Source organism: Peromyscus maniculatus, chromosome 20 (assembly GCF_049852395.1).
Source record: "Peromyscus maniculatus bairdii isolate BWxNUB_F1_BW_parent chromosome 20, HU_Pman_BW_mat_3.1, whole genome shotgun sequence".
NCBI lineage: Eukaryota > Metazoa > Chordata > Mammalia > Rodentia > Cricetidae > Peromyscus > Peromyscus maniculatus.
The window spans coordinates 69046524-69065730 of NC_134871.1; the positions used below are offsets into that span (position 1 = coordinate 69046524).

General features: G+C 46.6%; 1 protein-coding gene across 3 annotated transcripts in view; it reads right to left on the reverse strand.

Moving 5' to 3' along the window:
* Fmnl3 (formin like 3) overlaps positions 1–12909 on the reverse strand; it is a 53181-nt gene extending 40272 nt beyond the window's left edge. For 2 of the 3 annotated variants that reach the window (XM_076556778.1, XM_076556777.1), the window contains exon 1: positions 12656–12907. In XM_076556778.1, coding sequence (XP_076412893.1) covers positions 12656–12781 — 126 coding nt within the window. In that variant the 5' untranslated portion in view covers positions 12782–12907. Of the gene's footprint in view, positions 1–12655 lie in introns of all 3 variants that reach the window. The other variant, XM_076556779.1, reaches the window with a different exon arrangement.
* Between the last annotated feature and the right edge of the window lie 6298 nt (positions 12910–19207).

Here is a 19207-nt window from a genome sequence, read left to right on the forward strand (position 1 = left end):
ACAAGCAAAGCACTTTGTATATGTGTGTGTACCATGTGTATCTACGCACACGTGTGAACATGTCTGCGGAGGCCAGGGCTGACCCTGGGTGTGTTCCTCAACGGCTTGCCATCTAACTTTTTGAGACAGGGTCTCTCAATGAACCTGGAGCTTACAGGTTCTGCAAAACTGACTTACCAGCAAGGCCCGGGGATCCTCTCATACCCCCAGCGCTGGGACTACTGGCCTATGAACACCTTGCCCAACTTTTTACATGGGTGCTATAGATCAAACTCAGGCCCTAAGCACTTTACCAACCGAACCATCTACCCAACCCTAAGCACTGTTAATAACAGAAATTGCTTAGGACAAGATGCCCTTCCACCTTTCAAAAAGGAAAGACAGATTTTAAAAAAGAAAATGAGTTTAAAGTTTGGTTACTAAAAATGGAAACATCTACATAAGGTTCAAGTGTAATGTGTGGGACCCTTTCCAATCTAGTTTTTAAAAATATTCTGCTTCTCTAACCTCTGAGGATCAAATGTTTATTTCTCATGTATTTCAACCATCCAACTTTTAATGAGTAAACTCATGAATGGCCAGGGACCACTTATCAACTAATCTCAAATCTCATTCCCGATGAAAGGCTGGGCAGCAGGGCCTCCACAGAACCTTTTCTAGCATCAGCAAATCTTCGGGCAGGACTCTCTGTGGACTGGTGGTCCAACCTGATCCAAGCTCATGCCTCTGTGAATAGGCTCCTCTATTACAAAAGGCAGGCTTCTGGCTGCTCTTCTCAACAGCTGGCTCATTCTTCCTCTTCAGTCTCCTCCCATCCTGCTCTTGTCTCTCTGCTGACCTACCCTAGTCACTCTTAAGACAAGATGTCCAGCGGTGTCTGACTTCCTACAACAGGCCTCACAGATGACCTGAGAAGACGTAGTTGGCTTAACGCTCCAGTTCAAACTACAGTCCTCAATACTCATTTTGTCTCTCCAACTCAGGTAGCACCACCTACGTCTTAGTAGACTCCAGAGCACTTAGGAGAACGCTGTGCGTATAGAAAGGAAAGTGCGGACCTAAGACTTGCTGACCTAGATGAGGCCTTTGCTTCACTCTCGTCTATTCTTTGCCTCCCAAAGACATAATCCTATCTCTGTTTTCGCTTGGATTTTGTGAGACAAGACTTTGCTATGTATCCAAGCCTGCCCCGAAACTCATTATATAGCCCAAGCTGGTATTAAACTCACTATGAATCCCAGGATGACCCTGACCTGATCCTCCTGCCTCAAAGCCACCCAAGTGTATGCGCCATCGCCATCACACTGGGGCTGGCTCCTATCTTGTAATTACATATATATATTGGACAGGTTCTTATTATCCCAGGTTGTCCTCAAACACACTATATAGATGAGGCTGGCCTTGAACTATTGATCTTCTTGCCTCCATCTCCCAAGAGCTCAGATTACAAGTGTGCGTCACCATGTTCAACTGTAAGCAAGGAGAGGTCAACTCTGGGAAGAGGAGCATGGAGTTAAGAATGTGGGCTTTGGAGGCAGGGTGGTGGTATGAGGCTATAATTCCAGCACTCAGAAGGCTGAGGCACAAGTTAGACACCTGTGTGGGCTAGTGAGTTCCAGGCTAGCCTGGCACTGCAGTGTGAGATCACGTTTCAGAACAAACTGAAATACAACAATGGCTTTGGAGTCAGAATGCTTGGATTCAAATCCTGACTACTTATTACTTTTTAATCCTGAACCATTTAACCTTCCTGGACTTCAGTTTTCCCATCTACAAAATAGAAATAACTGCTTTAGGCTGGGGACATAGCGTAGTGGTAGAGCATGTGTGCAGCATGCTTGAGTCCCTTCATTCGGCTTTAACAAACCCTGCTTTATACTGTCATGGTTTCCACCAGAGTGACGGCTTGGTGCTGCCATCCCATTATCATCCAGAAAAAGTTATCAAGAATTATCTGGAAGATTCCCTCGGTGGAAGGTCACCAGATGTCATCTGTCCCTCTTCCCAATGTGGCCACATTCATCATATCTTCTTTTCTTGTTTGTCATTATTTAAAAACACTATTAGTTGTCCTTTTCCTAAGAGACAAGAATCTAGAGAAAATCACTTCTACAAGGGTCAGAGCTGCTGAGCCAACCCTGAGGAGCTCGGGCAGTGAAGTCCGGAGCTTATTTCCTTGGCTGACATCACCACAGCTCTGCCAAGGCGAGAGGTGAACGTTTAACTGGACTTGAGATGCAAGAGACTGAAAATGTACAATCGGCCTGTGTCTGAGGAACCAGGATGCCTCCACTCAACAATCTAAAATGCAGCCTCAGGGCAGAAGGGCCTCTCTCTAATGTGATGCGCAGGTCCCCACAGGGCATGTGACAGGCAGGACCTAGCTACCAATCTCATTGGTGTCCTTTCTTTCTCCTGTTCATCTTTTGGCTCACTGTAAAGTAAGAAAAACTTTTTAATATTATCATTCAAAGTTGAGGTTCCCCCATCCAACTCCATTTTTATTCTTCCATTTCCCTTAAAAGAAGGATACATAACAGAAAAGCATATGTTCTTTGAGTAATTCAATCTAGCCTGATGTTTACAGTCTTATTCAACCCCAGTTTACTCATTCCCCTCCAGAGGTCAACACAATTAGGTAGTGAGTCTTCTAGGTCTTTTTTCTACATATTTACATACAAGCATGTAGTCTATTATAAAGCATTAAGGTGTGAACTACCTCGTTAGATTATTATTTTTGTACACACACACTCCTATCTTGGAGATTTCCATCAGCCACAAAAATTAAATGATGTTTACGTATACCAGGTATTTGGCTGTACAACGATAAGCAGATATAATGTCCCCACCCTCAGGGAGTCAGTAATGTAGGAAGATAAATATGCAATTAAATAATTTCAAAATGAAATAGAACACAATGGAATGAACAGCATTCTAAGATAGAAAATAATAAGCAAGGCTGGCTTTGAGAGCTAGGTGGTGATTCAAAAGCTGAAGCCCTAAGTTATGAACTAAAATGAGTCATTGAAAGATTCAGGCAAAAGGCGCCCTAGGCAGATAGAGCTTGCATGAAGGCCCTAATGTAGAAAGGATGTTCTGAACGAAAGGCTAATATTTTAAATTAGGCTCCTTTGTGGAAACAGATGAAGAATGGAGAGAGACAAGAGGAGAAGGTTGCCTGGCTCGAATACAAGCTATTGATACCGACTTGGATGGAAACAGTGGCAGTAGAGAAAAAGAAACATGATGAGAATAATGTATACTGAGAGAGAGATGGCTCGGTGGTTAAGACACGGTTAAGAATCCCAAATCTGGGATTACAGGTGCAGATGCCACCATGCCTGGGATTTTATTCAAATTCTCGTCAAGAATTTTCTGCAGATTTGAAATCTATAAAGAAAAACAAAGACTGAGCATCATTTTGGAGGTGGTTTTTCCAGGAGTCCTTTCGGCACCAACAGAAAGCCCAACTGAAACATGTCTTCAGGAAGGCCTTCCTAAGTGACATTTAAATGGATGCCTTCCCTGGGTAAGCACTCGAAGCCTTGCCTTGACCCCCGTAAAGCATAAGTAAAATGACTGCCTCACAGAGTTCTCGTCCAGTGAGGAGAACTCACCCTGTAACAGCATGTGCCATACACCCAACAGATAAAACAACTTGTACAAGCTAAGTCCAAACCCTACACACTTCTGAAAGGAGACGGGGACCCTACTCAGAAATAAAACAAGTCAGCACTGTTTTGAAATTTTTTTTTTTTTATTTTTTATTTTGCTTTGTTTTGTTTTAAATGGTCTCACTATGTAGCCCTGGCTGGCCTGGTCCTCACTATGTAGATTAGGCCAGCCTCAAATTAAGAGATCTACCTGCCTCTGCCTCCCAAATGCTAGGATTGAAGGTATGTGCCATCATTTCTGAACAAAATATTTTTTCAATATAAATCCCACAAAGATGTCTGTGGTGGTATTCTAATTGTACTGAAATGTGATTTTGATTGTATGTTAATAAATAAAGTTGCTCAGGGGTCAGAGCTATTAGAGCCATAGACAGAATGTGGCGGTGGTGGCGCACGCCACACCTTTAATCCCATAGATCTCTGTGTGTTCAGGGATACAGCCAGCATTGGAGACATACGCCTTTAAGACCTGGGGGGCTGTACATACAGTGACGAGGCAGTCACATGTTTGGGTTTACAACCAATGAGAAGGCAGAATGACTATGAAATGACTTACACACAGGGAAATAGCTCTCTTTCGGGAAGCTAAGACCATCGCAGAAGGAAGGGTGAGATTTTAGCTCTGAGCTCTGATCTCTTGGCTTTCTCTTTTACATTGGTTCTGTGTTTCTTATTTAATAAGACGGTTGGTTACATCTACAGATGTCAAATTTTGTTCAAAAAAACATTTTACAAATATTTTAAATACTCTTCTATTTTTGGTTGTGAGGCTAGTCTTTATCAGCTGAGCCATCTCTCCAACCCTATTTTAAAATATTCTAAGCAGTCAAGAATGGTACAATTTAGCCAGGTAGGTAGTGGTGAGTCCAGCCTGGTCTACAGAGCGAGTTCCAGGACAGCCAGGGTTACACAGAGAAACCCTGTCTCTAAAAAGAAAAAAAAAAAAAAAAAAAGCCGGGCGGTGGTGGCACACACCTTTAATCCCAGCACTCGGGAGGCAGAGCCAGGCGGCTCTCTGAGTTCGAAGCCAGCCTGGTCTACAGAGCAAGATCCAGGACAGGCCCAAAGCTACACAGAGAAACCCTGTCTTGAAAAAAAAAAAAAAAGAGGAACAGGTCAGACTGTTGTCATTACATGGACAAGATTTAATCAGAGAAGCAACTGCTGAAGACAGATCTTGCCCGTCCTCTTAAGCACGTGCTGGGAGCCAGCTCTACCTTCTGCCTGGACACTTTGGAAGAACATTGCCAGAGGAAAGGAGCCGCTGTTCCTCACAGGCAGTGCCTCCAGTCACAGGACATGACTTAAACTTTGTCCCCTACTACAAGAGAGGCTACTTGTTCCCCACGACTTCTCAAAAGTAACGTAATTACTCCCACCTAGATATTCCCAGAATTTTAGAACTGGACCCCTACCAACTTCAAAAGAGTAGACTAGACCCCCACTACAAAAGGTCCTTAATCAAAGTTAAATCAGTGTCCAGGGGTCTGAACGCCTCACTCTGAATGGGGACCAGGCAAACTTCAACAAGATGCCTTTGTTGTTACCACTACCAGAAGCATCGTTTTATCGGAGTGATTAACTAGGGTTCCCTCCTACCCCACACTCAGATCACTGCTGGCATCAGTGTCTCCTCACCTTCTATCCTTTTCTCCTCTTTGACAAGCAAAGCCAGGACTTTCCTGGTAGATCCAAGAACAGGCCCCGAAGCCCTCAAAACACCACATACATGCAACATGTGCATGAGGGAGGCCATGGGTTTGAACAGACTTTCAAAGGGATCTGTTATTCAAAAAACAAAAAACTGTTATCAAATTCACTTGCAAATTCAGCTAGGCATGGTACCACATGCTTGTAATACTGGCACTTGGGAGGTAGAAGCCAGAATCAGGAGTTCTAGGCTAACCTGAGCTACAAAAGATCCTGTCTTAACTCCATCCTAGCCATACAAAAGTGTTTCTTGATAAATATTCCCAAGTAAAAACCTTTGATTTTACACTGGTCTAATGGGCTGACAAGAGGGAAGAGATAGTATGCTTATGCCGACGTCTTTGACAGATTTTAGGATAGTACCTACTGCATCAGAAGAACGAGGCACTACCCCATAGACAAGGATAATAAAAAGTTCTACTTCTTTCCTAAGGTATAAGTTCATAAGATATGGCTCTGTCTTTACTTTTATTCCTTTACAATAGAAGTTTTCAAAATACAAAAATCTCCCTTTGTAGCCCAGGCTGGCTTCCCAAGGGTTGGGATTACAAGCAACTGTGGGGTCATATCCATTCCCTTTGGATGTTTAACATCCCTGGACTTGTGTACCAAACACAGCAGCAGTTAGTGTAATAACCTAAACATCCTTGCTTGCTCCCCAAGACTCCAACATAGGCCAATCCTTCCCTCAGCTGAAAATCACGTTAGGGTCCAGGAGTACCCTTAAAACGCTGTGAGTAAGAAGTTATCCTCATTCATGTCATAAAGAACAAAAGCGGCTCAGGATGTGGGATGGTGAGCTGGTATGGATGCTTCCCACCAAGCCTGACAACCCCAGTTCAATCCCTGGGACCCACAGGATAAGAGGAGAGAAGAGACATGTGTCCACATACATACACAAACACCAAATAAATGACTTGAAATATAATTAAATTAAAAAAGTTTGCCGGGCGGTGGTGGCGCACGCCTTTAATCCCAGCACTCGGGAGGCAGAGGCAGGCGGATCTCTGTGAGTTCGAGGCCAGCCTGGGCTACCAAGTGAGATCCAGGAAAGGCGCAAAGCTACACAAGAGAAACCCTGTCTCGGAAAAACCAAAAAAAAAAAAAAAAAAAAAGTTTAAGTTATAAGATTTGTCCACAGACTTTCAGATGAAAGTGAGACTACAAAACTGGACCAGCACCTACGTCTCCTGATTATAAAACTAACAGCCTTTCTTTAAAACCAAGTCTGAGCCAGCACATCTCCAACCAGCTATTTCCTCTGTGGGAGGGGAGGCTCTGGAGGGGTGAGGGACACCTTTTTAATGGTTTCATGGGAAATAGGGACTATACAGAGTGACTGGTTCTCCAGTTCCCTGCAAGGAAACGGATAAAAACAGCTAAACTCTGAAGTCTAAGCAGTTCTTAAAACAGAATAACCATCTCTTAAAATAGCCAAACCCCAGGCACAAGCCCAGCTCTCACTTAGAAAAGGGCTGGGTAACTGAAGGATGTGACAGTCCCCCTTCTGAGCTGACACAGAGGAAAAGGGAAGGGAAGCACATATCTTTCCTGTTACTGTACTAGGCACCCAGTGGCAAAACCAACAGGCTGCAACTCCAGCCCTGGAGGAGTATCAGAGGTGATTTAAAAAACAGAGGAGGAGAGGGACACGAGAATTGAACTCCACTGGTATAGCACAGCCTAAACCCTGCCATGCCAAGAACTCAGCCAGTCCCTTAGGATTCTTGAAGTCGTTTACAGTACTTTTCAATGTCGCAAAGAACTTGACAGACTGAGTCTATGGAGGTTAGTGAAGTTCAGGATTGAAGAGACGCTGCTCCCACACATGCCAAATCTTCTCTGAGTCCTTCTCTACCCAACACACAAACTCCCAGGCCACACCTGTGCCGTGAGGACAGAAGAGAACAGAGACAGACAGACAGACAGACAGACGCACCAGCAGGACTATGTCAGCAGGATGCCTCCACACCTTTCTTAGGAGATTCTCTGTCCGGGGGGGGGAAGGAAAGCAGAGAAAACTCAGGGACTGGAGCTACCCAGTTCAGCTCCATTCCAGACTCTCCTATCCACCCCACTTCCTCACAGAGAGAGACCCTTAAGGCCCTGTTCCCTCTACAGCTATTCACAGAGCGAGTCCTGAAGTCTCTTGTCCAAAGGGGACAAGGGAAGGGAGGCTAGGTGACCCCAGCACCTTCCCAGTCTTCAAAAGATACTTTCTCTTCTTCAGAAGTGTTCCGAAACTGGAATGAACCCCAGCCTTCCCCGCCACTACTGCGGCTCAGCTCCAACGCAGGAGAAATGTCTCCCCAAAATGGAGGCCAGATGCCCGGCAGAGCAGGCCACATGCTGACTGCAGGCTGACAGCACTGGAGTCCTATGGGGTCACCAGAGTCAGCTCTGGGGCAAATACCTTGGTCTTGACCACAGGGTAGCCCTTGACTCTGCCTAGCCTTCCTAAGAAGCCTCGGGGGAAGATCTGCGGTTTCATTTCCTCTCCACCTCGGCTTCTCTTTTCACTTCACTGAAGACTAGTTATTTCCACTGAGACCTGTTCCTGTTCTCACCAACTGCGGCAGAGCGTGTGCCCGCCACCTGGACTGTCCCAGCTGTGGGACACACAGGCTCAACAAGCCCAGCACTGGAGGCTTCTCGTTCCAGGGAAGGTGCAAAGCGTAAGGGGCAGGGAGCCATTCCAAGAACTCCACATATTGTTATCCTTACAGGACAGTTACCTATGCTCTTTCATGTGTGAAAAAGATTTATAATGTGAAACTGTACAAAACATACATTCATTACATAGACATATGGATATAGAATAAAACCCAAACAAAGAACAAAGGACAAAACATGACAAAATATTCAGAAAAATACAAAGTAAAACAAGATAGCATTTTGTAAAAATCAAAGAAATAAAAGTTCCTAAAATCTAAACCATCCGGAGGTAGCTTATAAATAAAAGGAAGGCTGGGCACTGTGGTGCACACCTTCCATCCCAGCACTCAGGAGGTTGTAGCAGGCGGATCTCTGTGAGTTCAAGACCAGCCTAGTCTATAGAGTGAGTTCCAGGACTGTTGGGGCTATGTAGAGAAACCCTGTCTCAGAAAACGAACTAACAAATAAATAGAGCACTTGTCTAGAATGAAGGAGGTTTTGGGTTAGAGCCCAAGCACTGTGGGGGAAGAGGAAGGGGGAAGAAAGTAAGGAAGGAGGAAAGGGAGCAAGGATGAGATACTAAGTTACTGGAGTGGACAGAAAACACTAAGTTACTGGAGTGGACAGAAAACACTAAGTTACTGGAGTGGACAGAAAATACTAAGTTACTGGAGTGGACAGAAAATACTAAGTTATTAGGGTGGACAGAAAACACTAAGTTACTGGAGTGAACAGAAAATACTAAGTTACTGGGTGGACAGAAAATACTAAGTTACTGGAGTGGACAGAAAACACTAAGTTACTGGAGTGGACAGAAAATACTAAGTTACTGGAGTGGACAGAAAATACTAAGTTACTGGAGTGGACAGAAAACACTAAGTTACTGGAGTGGACAGAAAATACTAAGTTATTAGGGTGGACAGAAAACACTAAGTTACTGGAGTGAACAGAAAATACTAAGTTACTGGGTGAACAGAAAATACTAAGTTACTGGAGAGGACAGAAAATACTAAGTTACTAGAGTGGACAGAAAATACTAAGTTACTGGGTGGACAGAAAAAGTCACTGACAGAATGAACAGAAGGTATAGCGAGGTCTTGGGGATCCTGAGAGCTCAGTGGGTTGGGGCACTTGCTTCAGAGTCTAATTCCATATTGGGAGCCTACACAGCGGAATGAGATAACCAGCTCCTGAAAATTGCTCTCTGACTTACACACACACCACGGCACAAACATGGTCACACACACACACACACACACACACACACACACACACACACACATTTAAAAAATGCATAGTTTGCCACGTGGTGGTGGCACACACCTTTAATCTCAGCACTCGAGAGGCAGAGGCATCTGAATCTCTGTGACTTAAAGACCAGCCTGGCCTACAGAGCGAGATCCAGGACAGGCACCAGAACTATACAAGAACCACACAGAGAAACCCTGTCTCAACCCCCCCCCCCAAAAAAAAACCACAGGTCTCTATGGCCCCAAAAAAGCATTTATCCTTTGGCCCAATAACATCATTTCTAGAAATTTATCTAAGACAATCAGAGATGATGACAAATATTTGTGCATTGGAAATTCATCACAAAACAAAATAGAGATAAAAGAAATTAACAAGATAAGGTAGTGATAAAATACTCTACTGTGGAGTACTATGTTGTCATACAGCCATGATACTAAGAACACTTTAAAAATTACAAAATGGGTGCTGGGCAGTGGTGGCGCACACCTTTAATCCTAGCACTCTGTGAGTTCGAGGCCAGCCTGGTCTACAGAGAGAGTTCCAGGACAGCCAAGGCTACAGACAAAAAAAAAAAAAAAAAAAAACCTGTCTTGGAAAACAAAACAAAAAAAATTACAAAAACTCAGTTTAAAACACAATCTGGGGTATCATCTTAATTGTTAAAATATATTTAAGTTTGTCAAAATATTACTGGAAAAAACTACTAGTACAGATGATTGTCTTCTCTTTCCGTAATTTCCAAATCTGCTTAATTAAAATATATCACTTTATAATCAGGAGGGAAAAAGCCATCCCCAATCCTCTCCCCTCACCTGGGGAACACTCATTTTTCTGGAGGATGAAGATTGGGTTTTGAGACCGTGTCTCACGATGATACTCACTATGTTTCTACTGTACTCCCTTGGCCTCACGGGGGACTACAGGCATGCGCTACCATGCCAAACCACACTGTTGTTTTTGAAAGACAATTTGCAAATACCTCCAAAGGACCTTAAAAGCAATTTATAGGGGTGGCAGGATGGCTCAGCAGGAAAAATCTCCTGCCAGGCATGCTTGACCACCCGAGCTTAAGTTCCAGAACCCACGTTGGAAGGGTTCCCAAAAGTTGTCCCCTCACTTCTACATTCAAGCCATAACACCTGCATGTGTGTAGTCACACGAGAGCAATAAATAAACTTTTTAGAAAATAAAAAACAATGTATAATCCTGTAATTCATCGAGTTCAATCCAAAGTTTCTATCCTAAGGAAAGTTACACACTGCAAGTATTCGCCGCAGTATTACTCATGATGGCAAACAGGAGCTGCAGCTGCTGACTTGGTCCCGGCAGGACTGAGAACTGGATACCGTATCAGCACTGAGTGGGTGCTCAGTGTAGGCTACTTTCTTTTCTTGATGATTTAAAACAGACAAGCTGCTCCTCTGTCACCCTCTTTCCGGGTTTGTCAGCTTGGAAGCAACAGATCGGGTTTATGGAAAAGCTATTTGGTAGGTGGAGAGTGACATCCTGGAATCCTGGTTTAGGACACGGACTTTTAAGTCAGAATTAACTCAAACAGTTTTCTTCCGTCTCTGCTCAGGTACTTAACATTAAGTTACTAGAGTCCCACTTTCCTCTACAATGTGGGTAATGACAGCACTTACCACACGGGGCTGTTGCATAGACTGAATGAAAGTGGAAGTCAGCCATGCACTATGTGCTCAGTAATGTCAACTCTGAAGTTGATCTCAACAGTGACTCAGATCTGAGATCACTTGTATTCCCCAAAAGGAGTCTGAGGTTCAGAGATCTCAGGAAGGTAGCTACTCTATGCTGGATATGCCCTGCTCTTGCCGGATGAGGGCTTCACAAACCCCACTGCATTTACGGAAACCCCCCTAAAAAACACTCTGGCTGGGGACGTTGTATCAGTGCTGAGTCAAGACCACAGACGCCTGGCTTTCTGGTGCAGACACATAATCTGACCCACATAGACGGGTCAGCAGAGATTGGAGAGCTTGAGGCCTGAGGTGATTTGCTCAGGACACTGATCCCAGGAGTCCTAATCCAAGCCAGTGCCTTATACCAAGGCGTCCATCTATGCGGTACAAGTTCACCACCGGTGTTGGAGCACACTGATTTTGCTTCTTCCCAGGAGCAGCTGAAGTTCCTGAGTGGTCCCTTCTAGGGATGCCCTGATGTGAAACAAGTACCAAAGCTGGGAGGGATCCTTGCTGGCTTCCCTTGGAACAACTCTTTGGAACATCCTGGACTCTCTGAGTCCGAGCTGGTGCCAGCAGGCTGATGTCAGGCTCTCCACATTGCAGAGGCAGGATCTCTAGACAGCTCCACTGCTGCCAACAGATCCAATCTCCCTCTTCCAAGGCAGATGAAATCCAAGAAGGCTGCTAAGTCTACAACTTATCCCTCCTCACCGGGAGAGGCAGCCCTTCGGGCTATACCAACAACGCACCAGAATTATTACTAAGAGTTCTTCGGGGGGAAATAACGCTATTTCCCCAAGTTTTCAGATTTCTCTCTTAGCAGATGTTCAAGTTTCTCTAAAGCTTCACGTTTAGCTTCAACCCATGGTCCAGCTTCATCTCAGTGGTACCCGCTACTAATCTCTCTTAGTCACAAAGCCATCCCCATCAGCGTCCAAGTCCCAGAGCAAAGGAGCATCCATCCCAAAGTCGGCTCTGAAAGTGCATCTTTATAGACCATCCCTTTTGAAACCACAGAAGGACTACAAAGAACCACAGGCAAAGGAATACAAACCAGTCACCAGGGCTTAACATGAAACGAGGCGGTGGGGGGAGAATCAGGCGGAATGGCTTGTGTATTGTTTCAATTGGGGGGGGGGAATCGCCTAGTCAAACGGCGTACCCACATGTTCAACCCAGGCAACCCCGCTCTCACTTGGCAGGATGCGGTTCTGAATAAGAATGGCATCACTCCGTAGTCCAGCCACCCCACCCCCCAAGAACAGCCAGCCCCTTCTCCGTTCCCTTTCCGCCACCCCACACACACCCCCCGCCCCGACACATCTTAGTCTGGCCGCGAGAACCCCCTCTCACGCGGGAGGAAAAGCCTGACTTGGGCTGGGGACCCAACAGCTTCCGAAATCAATCGCCCCGCCAGGGATGGAATTCCGGCAGCGGACCGGGAAGTCTGAGGGAAGTGGGGAGGAGTCTGGACGGCGGGCAGGTCCGGGGCTTGGGGACCCCTCCTCCCCGACCCCCGACGGGCTGCTCCGGGCGAGCCCCCCGCCCGAGAGCCGGCGTGGCTGGCCGGGTCAGGGGTGGACCGGGCGGGCGGCGGGCGTGGGCGGGACCCGGCGGGGGCTCGGGGGGCGGCGGGCAGGCAGCGAGCCGCGCGGGTCTCACCAGCACCAGGGCGAATCGCTCTTCCAGCTCGCACGGCTCGGGCATCGGCGTCTTGCCGGGCGGCAGCAGCAGCGGGACGGAGGGCGGCTCGCCCGGGCCGCCCTCGGTGCTCTCCAGGTTGCCCATCGCGGCGGGGGCCTCCTCCGGGCCTCAGCCCTCCACCTCCTCGCCAGGGCCCTCGGCAGCTCCGACCTGGCTCCTCCCTCAGCGCCCGCTCCCCAGGCCCGATTCCTCCGCCCCTCAGGGGGCGCCTCGTCGTCCGGCGGGCGGGCGGGCGGGCGGGCGGCGGCGGCGAAGCGCTCGACGCGCTGAAGCGCGCCTTATTCATGCAGGCCACGCCCACCGCCCCGCCCCGCCCGCCGCGGCTAACTGACAGCCGCGCCTCCCAATCACAGGGCCTCCCGCCCTCGGCGGCCTCGCGCCTAGCTGCGAGCGCGCCCTGGTGGCCCTTGCGGGGCGCCCAATCACCGTGCTTGCTGCGGGATGTAGGCATCATCCTAGGGCGCGCGGACCGCAAAGTTAGCACGAGGGCGCTCCAGGAGCGAGACCACCCTCTGTGGCTACACAGCCAGACTGCCTCAGAAAAGAAATAAAAGTAATCGCGAGAGCAGTCTATGTAACCCCAGAGAAGTGACGCCACCACTTTCCCAGCCTTGATCGAATGGAGGGGGGAAATGTCCATTGGAAAGGATGGTTAAAATGATTACTGGGAGGGCCGGGGAGATAGATGGCTCAGCCGTGAAGAGCACTGGCTGCTCTCCTAGAGGACACGGGTTCAATGCCCAGCAACCACACGGCTGCTCACAACTGTCTATAACTCCATTTCCAGGGGCTCTGACACCCTCACACAGACATACATGTAAGCAAAACACTAATGCACATTAAAACAAAAAAAAAATGACTACTATGCCCTAATGTCTGTTTCAGACCTGGCTCACGGAAGGATTTTATTATCCAACGATGGTATCTCTCTTCTGCAAACCTTCCTTAATGCACCTGGATCCTTAAGTAAACTATTTCTTCTCCAGGTCTCAAGTTCTGGTACAATGCAAACAGGACACACAGACAGCGTGGCTGGAGAATGAAGGGTAGATTATGGAAATGGCTAAGCTTGGTAGAAAATGACTGGTATGGTCTTTCCACTGCTCAGCTCTGGGGAACCGAAGACAGGTAGCTCACCTGTGGACCCTGGAGCTCTCGTGGACACTGTGACTGTGGTAATGCCTGCTTTCCGGAGAGAGAGGTCAGGAGATTCAGTGTAGGTCATGCGGCAGAGTCTGTATGCCCTGCCCTGGCCCTGAATGTGGCATTAAGAAGGATGGGACTCCATTCAAAAAGGAGACCTATGAGGGAGATGTATTTGAACCAGGCATCCAGGGGTGAGGAAGGCCTCTTGCGGACAGGCAGAGACAGAGGGTGGTATTTAGAATAAGATCTTATCAACAAGCACAGGTTCACTGAGCTGGTATGAAAACAGAGGAAGGAAACATTTATGTACAGGGCGATGGACACCTGTCATCTCTGTCAGCCTTTGCCCCCCTTCTTCTGGGGACAGAACCCCATTTTCTTGTAGGGAACCACTAGTTGCTGTTTTCAGCTGAAGTGGAACTGGACTTTGCCCCTACTCAAGGAGCAGGACTTGACCCAGGACTGCCCAAGTTTGGAGACTGTAAATTGACCTAAGCCCAGCTGACTGTGGGACTATTCGAGGCTTGTAAGGAAGAGTCAGGGAAGAGGCTCTGTCACTCGGGCTTCTGAATCAATCGTTAGAGTATAAACCTGCAGCTGTTCTCGCTTACCTTGCCGTCACTCATCAGCCCCCAACCCGCCTGAGAATGGAGCCCATGCGCCGAGAACAGATGAGCGGTCCAGGCAGAATTCCAATGGCATACTGAGAAACTGGATCTAACCTCCCTCAAGTTATCACCCAAATGTCTTAGTCATTCGTTCAACAAGTACTTATTGAAAAGATTATTTTATGTTCCATACTGTTCTGAGCATTGAAGATGCATCTGTGAGCGAAAAGGGAACACTCATTTATCATGGATACTCAAGTAATATGTACCAGGAACTTGGGAGCATGCCCAACAACATGCCTTCTTCCCCGTGTGGTCCTCTTCTAACGCTGGGCAAATCAGCCAAACTCTGTCTTTCTCTCTTTTCCCTTCCCACTACCCTAAACATACACTTACCGGACTTTTTGTAAAATTTTGTTTTGTTTTTGTTTATGTCTTTGTGTCTATATGTGCACAAGGGTACCTGAGAAAGAAAGAGTTAGACTCCCTGGAGCCGGAGTTACAGGTGGTTGTGAGCCACCTGACGTGGGTGCTGGGAACTGGACTCATATGCTCTGGAAAAGCAGCAAATGCTCGTAACTGCTGAGCCACCTCTCCAGCCCCCTTCCCGATTCCTTTTACAGACACTTCCAGAGCAGAGACGTCATGATAAAACTGTAGACTCATACTAAACAAAAGTTGAGACTCCAAAGGGGGAAATAAATCACTATTAATTCATCATACTCATGAATACTCAAGTAACATGCAGCAGGAAAAAAAAATTTGACAGGATGCCCAACAGCATGCCTTGGTCCCTGTGTGGTCTCTTAGTCATCAGCATTTTGCTTTTGGTTGCTCATGCTTAACTACCAGACTTCCATACTCTTGGGATCTTCTGGGGCTCACTAGAGGACTGCTTACTCATAGCCAGTGGTTTTGTTTTTTTTTCTCCTGGTATTAAAGATCTATGTAATAATCTTCAAGCCTTAATGCCTCTTTATCCCGCTTTTCCTATCTTACCTACTACCTCCAGTCCTTCAAATAAATGCTTTTCTTCGGCCAGAAATGTCCATCTGTTCCAACAGCAAGGAATAACCTGTGATAAACAGGTGTCTTTCTTTCAGGGGCTCCAAGTTTGGAGTCTAGTAGACTCCCAAACTAATGTTTACCAAACAGTGTGATAAATGTTGTGATAGAAATGCATACAAAGTGCTACTGAGAAAACCCAAGGCAAAGCCTAGGAGAAAGAAGGAATGTTGACCAGGAATGGGGCAAGGCCTTGTGGGAGTGGAGGAAATGGACGATAAAGAATGTGGGAGGCTGAGCAATACTAAGACATTTTATTAGGCCAATGCACAGAGTGTATAAAGAGAGAATAGAAGGCAGGCTGGAGCCGATTAAAGGAGAATTTTGTACAGGGCTCTAGAGATAGTTCTGTGTCCAAGTTAGGGTGGGTTGGTTGGTTGAGGTAAAGTCTCCCTATATGACCCAGGCCATCCTTGAACTTATGATTCTCCTGCCTTAGGTTCCCAACTTCTGGGATCACAGGTGTTGGCCACTACACCCAGTTTTTGGACAGCTTTTAAGTACACTCTCTGGGAAGATTTCCATAAGAGCATTTCAGAATCCAGAAAGGTCTACAAAAACAGTATGGAGGAAAATAGAGGCGAGCCGAACCCAATCAGGGAAGGAGCAGAATTGAAAGCAGTCGTAACTAAATCAACCAGAGTTCTTAACTATGAGATAAATAATGGTAAGACATGTCTTATAATTTTTAATGTAAATTTTTTATTATTTATAGAGGATGTGTGTGTGTGTGTGTGTGTGTGTGTGTGTACACATGCGCGTGCACGCATGCACAACATGCCACACATGCAAAAGTCAGAGGGCAACTTTGTGGAGTTGGTTCTCTCCACCCACCTATGTGGGTTCTGGGGCTCGAACTCAGGTCACTAGCCCAAACAATCTTGCCAGGTTATATTGTGAAAGAGAGAGAGAGAGAGAAACAGACAGACAGACAGAAAGAGAAAAAGAAAGAAAATGTATTTGCAGCTGAAGAGGTAGCTCAGTGGTTAAGAGTGCATAATTGCTCTTGGAGAAGACTGGAGTTCAGTTCCTAGCACCCATGTTGGGCAGCTTACAAAATAAGCCTTTAAATTAAGTGCGTAAGTGTGTGTGTGCATATGCCATGTGATATTCGTGAAGTCAGAGAGCAGCTTGTGTTCTTCTAGAATATGAGTTTGGGGATTAAGTTCAAGTCATCAGCCTTGGCAGCAAGTGCCTTATCACGGAGCCATCTCTGGTACAGGTTATAATTTGAAATGTTGTCTATCGTCTGATTTGATCATTACAACAGGAGCCAGAGATGTTATCCTAAGTTTGTCAGCAAGTAAACAGACTAAAAGGCCATCTAGCAAGTCATCGGTTAGCCTGGCTCGACCCTAGGCTTTAGTTTCAAATTTTCATATTCTAATTCTCTCCTAGGAAGTGAGAAAATAATGAAGATTAAAGAGTTGAGGCTAGCTTAAGAACACACAACGTTAGTCTCTTAGGAAGCCCAGAATGTTCTCTCTCTCTCTCTCTCTCTCTCTCTCTCTCTCTCTCTCTCTCTCTCCAGTTTTTTTAAGACAGGGTCGCTCTATGTAGGCTTGGCTGTCCTAGAACTTGTTATGGAACAAGGCTTGCCTCCAGTTCATAGAATACACCTACTTCTACCTCCTGAGTGCTGGGATTAAAGGAGTGCCCGCTACACCTGGCTTTCCTCTTTAAGAGAAAAGTGTGTGCGTGCGTGCGTGCGTGCGTGTGCATGTGCGTGTGCGTGTGCGTGTGTGTGCATGTGTACAGATATCCTTAGAGACCTGAAGCATCAGATGCCCTGGAGCTGGAGTTACAGGCTGTCGAAAGTAGGTACTAGGAACTGAACTCACATTGTCCGCAAGAGCGGCTCACAGTCTTAGCCACCAAGCCATCTCTCTGGTCCCTCAGACTCTCCCTTAAGCCAACTGTCGGCACTGACTCTTGCCTCTCCCTCCACCCCATTCTTGCCTCCCACAGACCCCCAACACCACCCTTCACCCTGCATCTAGAAAGCCTCTCTATTATTCCTCCCTCCTTTCTTGGGTGTTTAGAAACGCTCCCTCTGTGGGGCCCTGGTGGCATATGTCTTTAATCCCAACACTCGAGAGATAGAGTTAGGTGGATCTCTGTGCATCTAAGGCCAGCCTGGTCTAAGCAGTGAGTTCCAGGACAGCCAGAACAACATTGTGAGACCCTGTCTTGAGGGGAGAGGGAGAAACACTTCCTCTTTTTGTGTTTTCCTTGGGAAACTATGGAGGGAAATGTGAACACAGACATTTCAGTTTCTTTCTTAGCCAAGTTTGGTGGTACATGCCCATAACCCCGCCATCAACAAAACAAAACAAAAAGGTGAGAGCTAGCCTCCCACAACACACACACATGTAAGTACTTTAAAAATCCTTTAGAAAGGGCTGGAGAGATGGCTCAGGGGCTGGAGAGATGGCTCAGCGGTTAAGAGCACCGCTTGTTCTTCCAAAGGTCCTGAGTTCAATTCCCAGCAACCACATGGTGGCTCACAACCATCTGTAATGAGATCTGGTGCCCTCTTCTGGCTTGCAAGGATATGTGCAGACAGAACACTGTATACATAATAAATAAATAAATCTTTAAAAAAAAAAAAATCCTTTAGAAAGTCCGGAATAGTGGAACTACAGGAAGTAGGTGATCTGGAACTCCAGAAATGACTTCTAGCTGATGATAGAAGGGCTGTACTAGAGAAATTGCTCCTGCCGGTCAGGAGCAGAAAGGCCCCTGGAGATCTCCACTGATGGCTGGGTTTAAGAACATGGGCTGCAGCTGCAATCCAGCGATCCTGCAGTTACATCAGGATGCTGGCACTGCTGATTCTGATGGAACCAGTTCTCAATATTGGCGAGGCTGCAATGATTACAGAATCGCTGCTATAGAAATGATATTTCCACAACCTTGCTTGTGAAATATTCAAAGGATCAGGATGATGTCCGTTTTTGGTTTTTTGTTGGTGGTGGTTTTTTGTTTGTTTGGTTTTGGTTTTTTGAGGCAGGGTTTCTCTGTGTAGGCCTGGCTGTCCTGGATCTGTAGACCAGGCTGGCCTCGAACTCACAGAGATCCACCTGGCTCTGCCTCCCAAGTGCTGGGATTAAAGGCGTGCACCACCACCGCCCGGCAGGATGATGTCCTTTGTGTCACTTCTGAATCTGACCCAAGTCCATGAGACTGGCTGCAAGTCAGTCTGAGAAACAGTCTTAGCCCCCCAGCCCCTGTGGTGGAAGCACACTGGCTTGTGGGGATGGGTGGAAAACGCTCACCACCGTAGCTACTACACAGCTTCTCTGCAAGTTCACCACTTGTTTTATCGTCTACAACTGGGTATTTTCCTCTGCACCTACATCTCTTGCCCAGTGTTCACCCGGTGGCTGCTTTAGTGTCTGGTGCTGGCCTAAGGTCTGCCTTTCAGGGTACAATATGACCCTTTCTATTTCCTAGGTTTGGCAAAATATTTTAGCTATGATTCTAAATGTGCAATCTATAAAAGAATAAATATATTGGTATTCACCAGAATTAAAAACTAGGTAAGCAGTAGGCAGTGGTGGTATACCTCTTTAATCTCAGCACTCAGGAAGAAGAGGATCTCTGTAAGTTCAAGGTCAGCATGATCTACAGAGTGAGTTCTAGGACAGCCAGGGCTACACAAAGAAACCCTGTCTCAAAACAAACTAAA